The 15,310-nt window shown below is 30.5% G+C and overlaps 1 protein-coding gene across 1 annotated transcript; it reads left to right on the top strand.

Annotated features, from left to right (window-relative positions):
- The first annotated feature begins 10,045 nt into the window (after positions 1 to 10,045).
- Positions 10,046 to 14,860, top strand: LOC7461618 (very-long-chain aldehyde decarbonylase CER3). Its single transcript, XM_024589785.2, has 11 exons — positions 10,046 to 10,428; positions 10,572 to 10,792; positions 10,900 to 11,135; positions 11,227 to 11,446; positions 11,767 to 11,894; positions 12,352 to 12,611; positions 12,702 to 12,809; positions 13,368 to 13,574; positions 13,701 to 13,811; positions 13,987 to 14,160; positions 14,464 to 14,860. The coding sequence occupies exons 1-11, from the start codon at positions 10,378 to 10,380 to the stop codon at positions 14,644 to 14,646; spliced, it is 1,899 nt and encodes a 632-aa protein (XP_024445553.1). The 5' UTR covers positions 10,046 to 10,377; the 3' UTR covers positions 14,647 to 14,860.
- The last annotated feature ends 450 nt before the right edge of the window (positions 14,861 to 15,310 follow it).

The following is a 15,310-nucleotide window of genomic DNA, read 5'->3' as shown; positions in this document are numbered from 1 at the left end:
AAAATCATTTCAAAGTTTTTATGATTTTCTTGGATGTTTTTCTATCAATTTTGCATAATATATGATTATATATTTACACTGTAAAATACAGATCCGATATTAAAATACCTGATTTTCATCAAAATATTTCAAAAAAATTAAAATTCAAAAATCTAAAAAAAATTAAATTAATTTCCTCTTTTTTTTAAAAAAAAAAAGAGTTTTAGTTTTCATGAATACGGTCAAATCCTAAAAAATTTCCAAGTATATTTTCATTAAAAAAAATTACATCTTTCTCATATTTTAAAATGCAAAATGGATATCGTAACCAGTTTATAATTATCCATTAGGATTTGATTAAAATATCAAAAACTCTCCACCAATCATTTTGTTCACTTTATATTTAAAGTGTTAGGATTTAGTTAACAATTTTAGTATATAAAGGTATAAAACTACACTGTAGAATATTTTTTCAGATATTAAAAATATAAAAATAAATATAATGTTAAAATTAAAACTTTAGGATGGTTAGAATTTAGCCTGAAAAGACAGAGATTTTCTTATAAAATGAGATTTGTCTTTAACCTAAAAAAAAAAAAAAAACCTTACCTATAAAAATAATTAAACAACAATACTATTGAGTTGTTAAAAGGATAAAATGATCCAAGCCATAAGACAATAAATTCTTATACGAGGAAACATAATAATGTGTAATATTGGATATGCTAATCATATCCAAACTAACCTGACATTAAGTATGAGTTTGGATATGCTAATCATATCCAAACATTAATTTGTTTTTTTAATATACAATAAATCCCTAACGTTATAATTTAAAAATGAGTTTTTTTTTAATAAATGATTTACAATAAAAAAAATAATTTAGGTTAGCAACATGTTTTTAAAAAAGATCAAAGCAAATTTTATGAAGATGGGTGGAATTATAAATTGATCAAAAAATTAAAAATTAAAAAACTTTAATTTTTTACTAAATCAAATTTTTAATTTAATTCAGTTTTATGGCAATTGTTTTATTTAAATCAAAAGATTCTTTAAACCAAAATATTTTTTGACTGTAAGTCAAATTAAAAAATCAACTTAGATCAATTTATAAAACCCATAATAAAAATTAAAAAGAATCTTATAAGATTGTTAACTTGTATGCTATAATAAATAATTACATAGCTCTTAAACCTGCGACGAGTTATCCATCAACCATCATCACTGTAGTTCTTTTATATTCAAAGATGCTTTATTTTCTTATAAACTTTTCTCATATTATCTACTTAATTCTCTTATACTTGTTCATTTAAAAGAATTAAAATACAAAATAAATCGGAAATGGAGACGAAAGGAGAGTAGGATTAGGTAAGCACTAGTTAGATGACCCGCGCGATGCCGTGGGTCAATTTTTTTTGTATAAAAAATATTAAAAAAAAATAAAATCTAAAAGTATTAGGTCTTTCTGCAAATCTATACCTAAGAGTCTTGAGTTTGACTGCAACGCCTGACCCAAGAGTAATATTTATAATATTAATAATAACATTAAACTTGCATGACCCAAGTTTAAGTGGGTCTGGCTGCAATACCAGACCCAATAGCCTTGGATGTGGATCTGGCTGCAAGGCCGTGTCATAAAAGTATGATAATTAAATAAATTAATTAAAAATAAAAAAAACAACAGGAAAAAAAAAATTAATGAAGAAAAAAAAATCTGAATTAACTGGATTAACCCTTCAAACCAGGTTAACTTGTCAAACCTTATATTCGTGTCGTGAAAGTTTGATAACTAAATAAGAAAAAATTGACGGGTTACCCAGAATTAACTCGACTAACCCGTCAAACCCGGGATCCGTGTCATGAAAGTTTGATAACTAAATAGAAAAAAATTTAACATTAACAAACTAAATTAAACTGAAAAAATTAATTAAAAATAAAAAAATAAAAACGAACAAAAGACATCACCCTTTTCTATGGACTGTACTGTGCAGTCCACAGTCAAAGGCATAAAAAGGGCAAAAAAACAAAAAGAAAAAAAACTAAAGGCATCAGCTGATAATTAAATAGAAAAAAATTTAATATTAATGAACTAAATTAAATAAAAAAATATTAATTAAAAAGAAAAAAACTAATGAAGAAAAAAAAATCTAAATTAACTGGGTTAACCTGTCAAACCTGGGATTCGTGTCATGAAAGTTTGATAACTCAATAGGAAAAAAAACATTTACGGGTTAACCCGTCAAACTCGGGATCCGTGTCATGAAAGTTTGATAATGAAATAGAAAAAAAATTAACATTAACAAACTAAATTAAACGAAAAAAATTAATTAAAAAGAAAAAACATAAAAAAAAATCTGGGTTATCCCGTCAAACCCGGGATCCGTATATTGAAAGTTTGATAACTAAATAGAAAAAAAAATTAATATTAACAAACTAAATTAAACAAAAAAAAATCATAAAAAAACAAAAAAAAACCCGAAAGGCATCAGCTTTTTCACTGTGAACTGCAATGTGCAGTCCACAGTGAAAAGCATAAAAAACCAAAAAAAAAAAAACTAAAGACCTAAGCCTGAAACACTGAGTAATATTTATAATATTAATAATAATATTAAACTTGCACGATTCAAGTTTAAGTGGGTCTGACTGTAATACCAGACTCAAGAGCCTTAGATGTGTGTCTTGTTGTAAGGTTGTGTCAACAAAGTGTGATAGTTAAATAGATCAATTAAAAAGAAAAAAACAAAGGAAAAAAAACCAACATGAAGAAAAATAAACTACTGAAGAAAAAAAAATCTGAATTAATTGGGTTAACCCTTCAAACCAGATTAACCTGTCAAACTTAGGGTTCGTGTCATGAAAGTTTGATAACTAAATAGAAAAAAAAATTGACGGGTTAACTGGGTTAACCCGTTAAACCCGAGATCCGTGTCATGAAAGTCTAATAAATAAATAGAAAAAATTAATCATTAAAAAAGAAAAAAAAACTAAAGGCATCAATATTTTACTGTGGATTGCATTGTGCAGTGCACAGTAAAACACTGATGCGTTTTAGTATAAAAAATCTTGACGAGTTGACCCCGAATTAACTGGGTTAACCCGTCAAATCATATTAACCCGTTAAACCCGGAACCAGTATCATGAAAGTATGATAACTAAATATAAAAAAATTAATTATTAAAAAAAAACTTAAAACCTTAATTTAAAAAATAAAATTTTACTTGGAGTGTACTGTAGACTTGTGTACTGTGAAGTTCACAATAAAAATTAAAAAATAAATGCACTCCACAGTAAAAGCAAAAGGAAAAAAAAAATATAGGTTATTGACTTTGATTGTAAACTGCACTGTGCACTGCACGTAAAACAATAATGTGTACAGTACAATTTATTTGAACCAGAAGGACTGATATCGTACCCTGTGTTTAATTAGGTACGGCCGCAGTAGAAACGTGTTTCTTACGGAACCACAAGAGTCAGATCACCGTGTTTATAATCAAGTCCTCCATCGCACGCGCAGCGCCTCCCGAGCCCCACCACGTTTAGTGGTTTCTTGATCGGTAAATTAGATTTAAAGGCCACATGTACTTTCTGGTTTCTAAGTTTCAGCTGGTGGTTGATAAAAAAAACTTAATTAAGGAGGCCCTACACCGTCGGTCTATTGTGTTAACTTTGCAATAAAAGCAAATCGGTACAAATGTACAATGACTCTGAATGCTAGTTAATTTATGAAAAGATGTTTTGTATTTTCTTTAAACTATTATAAATAGGTTCTTTCATTTGATTTTTTCTCCAGAGATACCGTGTGTTGTTCATCATTTAATTTAATTTAATCTATAAAAAATAATATTTATGCTGACTATCTTTTTATCTTAAGATTAAATAGGTTATCCTACATGTACACATTCTTCAATTATTAAAGTTTTACAATTATATAGTCTAGAAGCTTTGCTAATTGAAGAATAATCAAGAAATATACATTCATCAAATTTAGCATCAAATTTTTCTAAATTATCTTTATTATTCAAAATAAAACATTTTAATTCAAATACATAAAAATAAAAGATATTAAATTTCCTTTCAAACCAAAGCTCTTTATATAAAATAGATGGAATGAAAACTTGATTTGAAACATAACTAAAAATATTAATACTTTTCGTCTAGGCAAATTATATTCATTTTACATAGTTTTTATTTTTTAAGGATGAAATTTTTTTATTTCAACAACTCCATTTTGTCACGGAGTTCTACCTATAATCATCAACAATTATAAAAGCAAATTTTTTATCTCCAAGACTTGAAGCATATATGAGACTGAATAAGAGCTTGTTTAGGAATGCGGTTGCGGCTGCGACGTTTCTAAAAAATTTGAATTTTTTTTTTACTAAAATTTAATATGATTTGTATGTTTTGGATCGTTTTGATGTGCTGATGTCAAAAATAATTTTTAAAAAATAAAAAAACATCATTGACATGCATTTTGGCACGAAAAGTTATTTGAAAAGCATCCGCAACCACACTGCCAAACACGCTTTAAGTCTATATGAAGAAGTTCAAGTGCACTATTTATAGAGACTTGATTTTTGGCTTTTAAGTGAGCTTTTTACTTGCTTTTTATATTGACAAGGATCACATTCATATTATTCCCTCCTTGTATTTAAGATGTGGTAAGCCCTTTAGAACAACTTTTTTTATATATATAGTTTTCAAATCAATTTCATGTTGGTATGTCCAAGTCTTTGATACACTTTACATTTTTAGTAATTTTATTTGTATCAATCACATAAGTGTTTTCAAGTCTTTTTCCAATAAAAATTATTTTATTATCAACAATACAAATAATCTAGCAATATAAAAATTCAAATATAACTATCTCGTGGCTAATACTAAGTAAATTATACTCTAAACCATCAACAAATAAAGCATGCTCCATAATAGAGGAATCCCAGGAGCAGTCGTCTTTTTTACTTGTTTACTTAAAAGAATTAAAATACACAACAAATTGGAGAAGGAGACGAGAGGAGAGAAGGATTAGGTTAAAAATGAATAAATAATATAAATTAATCTTAGCTCTTTGTGAAATTATAAATTAATCTAAGTTAGGTGTCCAGCGGCATTCATAAGGCTGGCTTTGGGGTGATACACCGGAGAATTTAAAGCTCCTTCGTGGTTTGTTGGGCACATTAATATTCCACACAATGTGCATGAGTCATGATCATTTGACACATACTATTTGTTGGCTGCATTTAAAGTCCACCATCCCTCTCTCTCTTCCTGGCAAGTCTGTCTACAGCCCATCGATGTTTCTTTTTCTTTTTTTCCTTGTACATTTTATATTTTTCTTTTCAACCCCTCGAATATATTTATTTATATGAATTCTATTACATACTTATTGCAATTTAGAGATCACTATTTTTGTTTTTTTTTTTTACCTGGATTCTTTTTCTAAAAAAAAAACTAAAAATAGAGTAATAACCCAGTACCCTGAGGTCTAGTCAAGTGCTGAGCCCGGATATATATGGGTTCGGCAAGTTGCCAGATCCATTATTTCTGGATTTAACTAAGCTCTGAGCCTATGATATTTTTTTAATATTGAAGGATGAAACCGAGAAAAAATAATCAATTTAAAATTTTTTCTGAAGTAAATAAAATAGCAATACCGAATCGAGATAAAATTGTAAAAAAATTAAGATTAAAAAATTACCTTAAATAAAACAAATACAATCAAAAGAATAGAGACTCAATCTGACATATGAAAAAATTATAGGAGGATGAAATTGAGAAAGAAAATTCAATTTTATAAATTATTTTATATAAAACAAATAGTGATCAAAAGAGCAGGAACCAAGTATGAAAGAAAAATAAACTGAAAGGCTGCTTTGAAACTTTAGAGGGCTAGTTATAGAAATTTAGGAGGAGAGAGAAAATAAAATAAAAATCATCTACACCAAATCAGAGGTTTGTTGACCATAAGTGTCGCTTAGAAATAGAGGGTAATTGCGAGGACTTGAACCCCACCCTTATGCAACATATGTCTCCCAAAAAGCAGACAACCATTCATGCAATAACATGTGCAACACACATATCAATCATTTTTTTTTTAATAATGTTTATTTTTATTAAACTACCAAAAATCCCATAAATGTACTTGATTATAACAAAAAAAAATCATAATGAAAAGACAAAAGAACACTTGAACTCAAGTTTTAAAAAGTGATATTAAGGATAATTCAATAATTTCACCATGCTTGAAAAAATTGAAAAGATAAAAAAAAACCTTCTTAATGTTAGTTTATTTTATTTTTTGTTTTTAAAGGTAATTAAATCATTTTACTTTTCTAAAAAAATATGAGAAAACCAATTCATTCATATCAATTTAATAATGACTAATAAATCATATAAAAAATATCATATTATCTTGATTTTATTTGAAAAAAAATGGTTGTTACACTATTTTAATTTATAATATAATGAATCTAGAGTCACAGTGTTTTGATGATACCTTTTAGTTTTTTTTCCATGAAAAGCGAAACCCTAGGAGGAGCTGTCTCTTTTATTTCTTCACTTAAAAGAATTAAAATACAAAATAAATTGAAAAAGGAGACGAAAGGAGAGAAGGATTAAGCTAAAATGAATAAAGAATATAAGGGTCAAGTAAGTATTTATTGAAACTAGAAGGACTAATATCATATCCAGGGTTTAATTAGGTACGTACACAATACAAGAGTGTTTCTTACGGAACCACGAGTCAGATAACCGTGTGGCTGTCTGTGGCACCACCATGTCCTCCATCGCACACGCAGCGCCACCCAAACCCTACCATGTTAACTCGTTTTTGTATTGGAAAATTAGATTTAAAGACCTCATACGAGCCTGAGGTTGTTTATATAATAATTATTAGAGGTTTATATGGTCATTAACTTCAGAGCTCGTAAAATTAATTAAGGTACGCGCAAACTGTCCCGAACACCCATATTAAATTAAAAAAAAAAATTAGATTTAAAGGCTACATGTAGTTTCTGGTTTCTAAGTTTCAGCTGGTAGTTGATTAAAAACTTAATTAAGGGGGCCCTACAACGTCAATCTGTCGTTATGAATTTTATTAAATTTTAATATGATGTTTTGGGATTTCTTTAAGATATTCGGAATAATAGGAAATTCTCCCATCAAATTTGTTCCCTCTCCTAAACAAGGATACATTTATTTGCAACGTTGTTACAAATAATAAAAGAAAATGAAGAAATTTGTGAGGTTGATATTTGAATACTAAAACTTGATATTATATATTAATATATAAGGAGTTTTGGGGTTATAATAAGGAGAATTTAAAGCTCGGGCGCTTAATGGGTACATTTCATTATCAGAAAATAAAAAAAATATTGAAAAAAATATTTTGATGGCATATAAAAAAGATTTCATCAATATTGAAAAATGCTAACATAAAAGGTAATGGAATAATACTGTGAAAAAATAACTTGTCCAGTTTTTATTTCATCTGCATTTTTCAATACCAACAAAATCATCGTGAAAATATTTGATCTAAAAAATCATTTTTTACCATCTATTTCCTATTAGAAATTCCAACACCATTTATTTTTATGATAGAAAATTTTATTTATTTATTTGATAAAAAATAATGAAAGAAAATGACGAGGAACTTAATAAAAAAATATAATAAAACAAGAAAAAGGATAAGATTTTTTTAAAAGAATGACAACTAAGATTGGATAAAAAAATAAAATAAAATACTGAGGGACAAAATTGAAAGAAAAAACAAATTAAGAAAAGGATAAAAAAGAGCAATTCCAAAAATAAGGACTAAATCTGGAAAAAAAGAAATGAAATAAAATATCGAGGGACAAAATTGAAAGAAAAACAAACCAAGAAAATTATAAAAAAAAACAACAATCAAGAGAATGAGTACCATGTTTGATATAATAACAAAACAAAATCAATGAAAATGGATGAAAATGAAGAAAAAATCCAAAACAAAGAAAGAGCAATTAAAAGAAAGAGGATCATAATTGAATTTTTTTCACCATTATTTTTTTTATCAAAATAATATAAATTTTACTTTTTAGTTGAATAAAAAATCAAGTTATTAGTTAGGGGAAAATCATGTTAACACCCATTGATTTTTATTTTTGCCATTATTTTTTTTTATCAAAATAATGTCATTTTACTTCCTGCAAAATAAAAAACTCGATTGACCCTGGTAACCCTGATCACTCGACCCAACCCATGACTCGGGAGATGATGGGGGTCGACTCCTAAGCCGGGTTTTAAAAGCATGATAAAAAAATAAGCACTAAATATGAAATGAAAATCCAATAAAATTAAACAATGACTGATGAAATTGCGAAAAAAAATTAATCAATAAGAGAACTAAAAATAACAGGAATTACAATCATAAGAATAATGAACGAATTCAACAAAAAAAAGAATTAAAATCAAATGATAATGGATTAAATTGAAAAATAAATTCCAATTAGAAAAAAAAAGATTAAAAGCAAAATAAATAGGAATAAAAAAATGAGGATCAAATTTGACAAAAAACATAAAAAAATCAAATGTTAAGGGATGAAATTAAAAAATAAATAAATCAGATTCGATACAATTAGAAAATTGAGAACCATTTTGCAACTTTACAAGGTTAACACATCTTTTGATATAGAGGAGAGAGAAAAGAGGGGTGGAGAAAATTTTTTGCTTGAACTCCGCTGCGCCACGAATGATGACATGTGTTGGCCCACCGTGTGGAGGGCGACATGACACTTCGGATGCCGTTGTTAAAGACCACTAACAACCACTGGGAGGAGCCTCACGCGCCACTCAAAAGGCGCGAGCGCCTTCCACTTGCTGGCGAGTGCTCTGCGCGCCCCAACTACTTTTTTTTTTGAATTACAGAAAGATCATAACATTCATGACCCCACATGATAATTTAAAAAAAATCTAAAAACACCCCTTGACCTTAAACAAGAAAAAGTTAATTCCAAGGGTTATTACAGAGAGCAAAACACTCCTAATCCCATGTGATAATTGCAAAAATAAACCTAGGTTTGAGAAACCAAAGATACCCTTTACCCTTAGAAAATATTTTTGACCCCAAGAGCTATTTGGTAATTAGACTATGAAAAAATATGAAAATTAAGAAATGACCATTGAACATAAAACCTTTTTTTTTCCTTCTAAAATCATGGGCGTAATTATACTAAGCAACAAAATGTAAAAATACTATTCCACTCTTATATGTATTTTATATTTTGATATCTTTGAAGGACAAATTAATCGTTTTATTATGAATTGCACTGTGGACAATCCACAATAAAATACTGATACCTTTTAGTTATATGTTAAACATTGAAGAAATGTTTTTTCATATTTTTCACGATTTTTTTATTTTTATATCTTTTAGTTTTCCAAATTTAATAGTAAAAATTAAATTGGGTAAAATTATTAGTCTAAATATGATGTAAACATAAACATTAAAATGATAAAATATTTAAAGAGATATTTATATAAAAAAATTAATTTATTGCCATCCCTATCTTTTATCTTCTTTAACCTTCCTTGCTAGAAAGAATAAAAAAAAATAGTTAAAAAATATTCTTAAAATCAAGACAAAAATTAATTATTATTTCCATCTCCACCATAAAATATATTTCTTATTGGTTTATTTGATATTATAATAGCGGTTGTTTTTTTATAAATATATTAATTATTTTTTAAAATTTATTTTTAACATTAACACATCAAAATAATTTTAAAAAATTAAAAAATTAATTTTAAATAAAAAAACCCTATAATAGAACGTAAAAAAAACAAACACGTATTTTGAATTAATTACCAATTTGGCACAAACCGTGAGCTGAATTCTTCAACTGCCCAACCAAAGAGTCATTAATTTCTAGGAGCATGAGGCCACCACTCCAGCTGTGTGCCAAATGACAAGGGAGGAGAGGAAATGAGACAAAAACATGGAAGTGTGAGCTGCTAAATAAAGATTGATTAAGAACTTCAACTGTATTTTTGGTCCTTCCTTCAAGCTATATATATGTGGGTGCCTCCATAAAGATATCGCAGTTACGAGTAATAGATATACAGTGTTAGTCGAGTCTTTAAAGGAAAAAATCAAAGAGAGAGAGACTGAACTTGATACTCTCTTCCTTTCATCTCTCTCTCCCCCTCTTACCCTCTAAGGGTTGCTCCATCTGGAGCTTGCGTTCATGTTTTTTCGCTTCATTTGTGGTGTAGCTAACCACTTTGAGCCATAACCAGGGAACTATCTTTTTACCCAACAAGATAAAGCTGCTTACAGGAGCAAAATTGAGACATATACTCCAGTAAAAACTCAAGAAAAAATTGAAGAAAACCGTTGAAGATCAGGTGCTTTACTGCAAAAAAATGGCAGGTCCTTTGTCAGCTTGGCCTTGGGAGAACCTGGGCGTTTATAAGGTATAGGAACTTTCACATATCCTTGATCAAGAATTTCTTTTGCTCAGAAATTTAATGAAGTATTATCAATGTATGTTTTTCTTCATTGTTTAGTTTGTTGTTATGCTTATGCTCTCTCTCTCTCTCGTGTATTATGTGTGAAGTATCTGCTATACGGACCTCTTCTTGGTAAAGTCTTGTATACAAGGACTCAAGAGGGTTCTTTCAAGGGTGATTGGTGTCTCCATATTTTGATTATATGTATTGCTAGAGCTCTTCTTCATCAACTGTGGAACAGTTTTGTCAACATGCTTTTCCTAACACGTACTCGCCGGATTAATCGACAAGGCTATGATTTCAAGCAGATAGACAAAGAGTGGGATTGGTACAAGCTTCTCCTGACACGATCTCATCTGTGTTTTTAATTAAAATTTAAGATTTGGCACAATTCATAATTATAGCTGCTTTTATTTTTGCTGGTTATTTTTACAGGGATAATTTCATACTTCTTCAAGCTCTCATTGCTTCCATTTCATGTTACATCTACCCACCATTTATTGTAAATGTTCCTCTATGGAACACAAAAGGTTTTATTACCATTTTGACACTCCATGTGGGAATTTCAGAGCCCCTGTACTATTGGGTTCACAGATGCTTTCATAAAGGTTATCTCTTCACCCAGTACCATTCAACCCACCATTCTTCTCCAGTGTTGCATCCTTATACAGGTAGGAAAAAGAATCAGTATGATATGTCACAGATTTTGACAGAATCGAAACTTCATTTTATGATCAAGATATTTCTTTTTTGGTAATTCAGGTGCAAATGCAACCTTTTTGGAGCATCTTGCTCTATCCACAGTCATTGGAATTCCAATAATTGGATCTCATATGATGGGATACGGATCAAGAAGCATAATTTATGGGTATCCCCTGGTGTTTGATTTTCTTAGATGCTTGGGGCATAGCAATGTGGAGGTTGTTCCTCTTCAATTGTTTGAGACCCTTCCCTTTCTTAGATATCTTCTCTACACTCCAACGTAAGTAGTAATCTTTGCAATTCATATAATTAAGAAACAAAAAGTAGCACTAACATTTGCTCTCACAGCACTGTACTATCGTGGAGGAGAATCCATTCCATATGTTGGCATTCTTGATTAATTTATAGAGGCCCTACTATATTATGTAACAATAGGGTGAGGTTGGTGAGGAAATACTTGCAATCTCCAATTAGACATTAATCCAACCCAAATATCAAATATATCCCGTTTCAATTTTGCATTTATTTAATTTTATTCTTAAACAAATTTTTTTTTTTTAATTATGACTTATGTTAACTTTGTTCTGGTGAGTGATACAGATACCACAGCCTGCACCATACAGACACGGGCACCAATTTCTGCCTCTTCATGCCATTCTTTGATGCAATATGGAAGACACTTAATAACAAGTCTTGGGAACTACACAGGAAATTGAGCTCAGATGCAGGCAAGCCACACACTATAGTAGTACTCCTCTATCATACAATAAATGGGACTGGGATATCAAGTTTTGTGCCTAAAAGATTTAAGCTAGTCAATCAACAATAGATCCATGCAGCAATGATGACAATAAATTGAACATTGATAATAGGGGACCATCGATCAAGTGGCTCCATAAATTTGATGGAACCCATTGCGCTAATAGTGCACCTCAAAATGCTGTAGACAGTAGAGCATCGCACATGCACAGAGTTACAATCAATAATGGAAATCTAGAACTACTCTTTAGGGATGGCACTTGGTTAAGGAAATTGTAGAGTTAAAAGCGTCTCCTTTTGCCATTCTGACATGCTTCATGATTCTAATATCCTTTTTTTTTTTAGTGATTTTTGCATTTCCCCTTTCTTTTCAGAGTTGAAGCTTAAAAAGTCAAGATTTTTGACAAATGATTTGCTGTAATGCAGGAAAAGACAGGAGAACTATACCTGATTTCGTTTTCTTAGCACATGTTGTGGATGTATCATCTTCAATACATGCCCCTTTTGTCATACGATCGTATGCTTCATTGCCTTACCAGATGAGGCTCTTTTTACTGTTTTGCTGGCCTTCGGCATTTATTGTTATGCTTATGATGTGGGTCTGGTCTAAGACCTTCCTAGTCTCTTTCTATAATCTCAGAGGCAGGTTGCATGAGACATGGAGCGTTCCTAGATTCGGCTTTCAGGTTTGCTTCAAATTTTGGCCTTGAATTCTCTGCAGTAACCCATTGTTGAAGCTTGCTAGGAAATTTCTTATGCAAATTTTTTTTATGCAGTATTTCTTGCCATTTGCTAAAGAGGGTATCAACAAGCACATAGAACAGGCCATTCTCAGGGCTGATAGGCTCGGGGTCAAGATCATTAGCCTTGCTGCATTGAACAAGGTTGGTAATTAAATTAATGGTAAAATTCATTTTCTCTTCCCTTGCTATTTATATATATATATATAGATTTTGTCCTTGCCATATCGTACTTGTTTTGAAAATTAAAAAAGAAAAAAAATTACTTCTGGTGATTTCTGATAGGAATACTAGACATCAACCATGTTCTGAATTGAAAAAAAAATAAAAAATCCGTGCTGGAAAAGGTAGGTTCACCTTTTTTTTTTATAACTTTTGGCAGTCCGGTAAATGCAAATTCAGAAGCAAATAGTCTCCATCAATCATGTTCTCCTAAAATACTGTACATGCTTAAGGGATTCGAGTTCATCGGGACCCATTAGTCAGTCATATTGGTTGCGGTTTGTGTCCGAAAAGGCCAACGCCGTAAATTAGTGAATGAAGGTTCATCAAAATAATTGATGTTGCCAGTCTCTTTATTTAGTCATTTATGGTGGTTGCTGTTTTCTTTCTTTATTTAGATACTGACGCATCAAAACATTATAAAAACATATATTTTTACAAGTAAAAAATAATAACGTTTCCCCCAAAATCTGTGTGCAGAATGAAGCTCTGAATGGAGGTGGTACACTGTTTGTGAACAAGCACCCAAACCTTAGAGTTCGAGTTGTCCATGGAAATACCTTAACTGCTGCAGTTATTCTCAATGAAATCCCTGAGGATGTGAAAGAAGTGTTTTTAACAGGAGCGACTTCCAAACTTGGAAGAGCTATTGCCCTCTACCTCAGCCAAAGGAGAGTAAGAGTCCTAGTAAGTGTTCCCACACTACCAATCTTCTTCATTAAATTTTCTTATTTCAATATATAATTTACAAATTGTAATGGCTATATATAAGTATGCATCTTTGGTTTTGATGGAGAAAAACAAATACTGCAGATGCTGACTTCATCAACAGAAAGATTTGAAAAAATTCAGAAAGAGGCCCCACTCGAATATCAAAGTTATTTTGTCCAAGTGACAAAGTATCAGGCTGCTCGTAGTTGCAAGGTACTGTGACCAAAAACTATTTATGATATTAAAGCTTGTTTCAGGAAAAAGAAAAGAAGAAGAAGAAGGCTTATTTCTGCTTTATAATGAAGAGGGTTGCGCTGTTTGCTCTAAATATCAAACTGGATTTATGTGAATTTGAATGTGATGTGCTGAATTTGGAACCCAATTGTAGACCTGGATCGTGGGAAAGTGGATCACACCAAGGGAGCAAAGTTGGGCTCCAACAGGAACACATTTCCATCAATTTGTGGTGCCCCCCATTTTTTCCTTCAGAAGAGACTGCACTTATGGTGATCTTGCAGCCATGAGACTACCTGACGATGTTCAAGGGCTTGGAAACTGCGAGGTAACAAGCTTCTTCAATTTTTTTTTTCTTTGAGAAGTATAGCTTCTTCAATTATTTGATAGAGAATTAAATGCATCAACAGTTTCTGCTTCAACTTCATAGACTTTTCTAGCATATCATACCTAGTGCCCACATACGGGCCCCGACTCTCATTACTGAATAATACTGATAATCTCCATGGAAAAAAGAAAATTGAGCCCCTAGCTACAGCCAACACAGTCGTCATGATGAGCAAGCTACCTTGCTTAGGTTAGTTACGTGTTGCTGTTTGATTAATTAGCATTTTGGTGGATGATGTAACAGTATACCATGGACAGAGGAGTAGTCCACGCATGCCATGCAGGTGGTGTGGTTCACCTGCTAGAAGGCTGGACTCACCATGAAGTTGGGGCACTTGATGTCGACAGAATCGACGTGGTTTGGAATGCTGCATTAAAGCATGGCTTGAAACCAGTCTCAAACTCCATCAAACAAAACTCCATGTGAATGCCTTGTTATGAAGAAACCAAGGATTTAGAGACATAAATGGTTTTAAGCTGCAATTCATAGGCGATATATATTTTGTCATCTGTACTTCCAAAATCCGATCTGCATGTTAATGAATGGAGCAGAAGTTACCGCTTTTATTTTATTTCTGTTGTCATGAAATTCTAAATAGTAATTAAAGATGTTCTGGATATAATAAATATTCAAATTTTTAGATGGTTATTGTAATCTATTTATTTATATATATAAAAAGTAGTAAAAGAAAATCACATGTCCATGGTCAAGGCGTGTTCTTAGTTTGCGCGTAAAACTTTTTTTTTTCATAAAAAAATATCTATTAAATAAATCTGTTCTCCAGCTTCTTTTTATTCAGGACGTAACATTACTTAAATCAAGTTATTTTATGAGTTAGTGGATTCAGTGATTTAAATAGACCCATATAATAAATCTAAATTATATATATGTAAGGTCACTAAAAATCTGGTATTTTTAATATTACTAAATTAATTCAGTCTGTTATTTTTATGCCCCTGGCACTAAAGAGAGGCCTTGAAATATGGAGCGCTATGACAACCTAGATAATGAAAAGAAATACTCTCGTCAGTTGTAAACTTTTTTTTATTTTTTGAGGTTTTAGTAAAATTATATTTTTATCACATTAAAT

Source organism: Populus trichocarpa, chromosome 18 (genome assembly GCF_000002775.5).
Source record: "Populus trichocarpa isolate Nisqually-1 chromosome 18, P.trichocarpa_v4.1, whole genome shotgun sequence".
Classification (NCBI taxonomy): Eukaryota; Viridiplantae; Streptophyta; class Magnoliopsida; order Malpighiales; family Salicaceae; genus Populus; species Populus trichocarpa.
The sequence above is the reverse complement of the archived record's forward strand: the minus strand, read 5'-3'. Positions and strand labels throughout refer to the sequence as shown.

Bases quoted from the DNA above. Each gene is read 5' to 3' on its own strand.
- LOC7461618 (XM_024589785.2), top strand. From the start codon at position 10,378: ATGGCAGGTCCTTTGTCAGCTTGGCCTTGGGAGAACCTGGGCGTTTAT. The intron at 11,136-11,226 runs GTAGGAAAAAGA...TTGGTAATTCAG, and splicing joins AGTGTTGCATCCTTATACAG to GTGCAAATGCAACCTTTTTG. The intron at 11,895-12,351 runs GCAAGCCACACA...GCTGTAATGCAG, and splicing joins GAAATTGAGCTCAGATGCAG to GAAAAGACAGGAGAACTATA.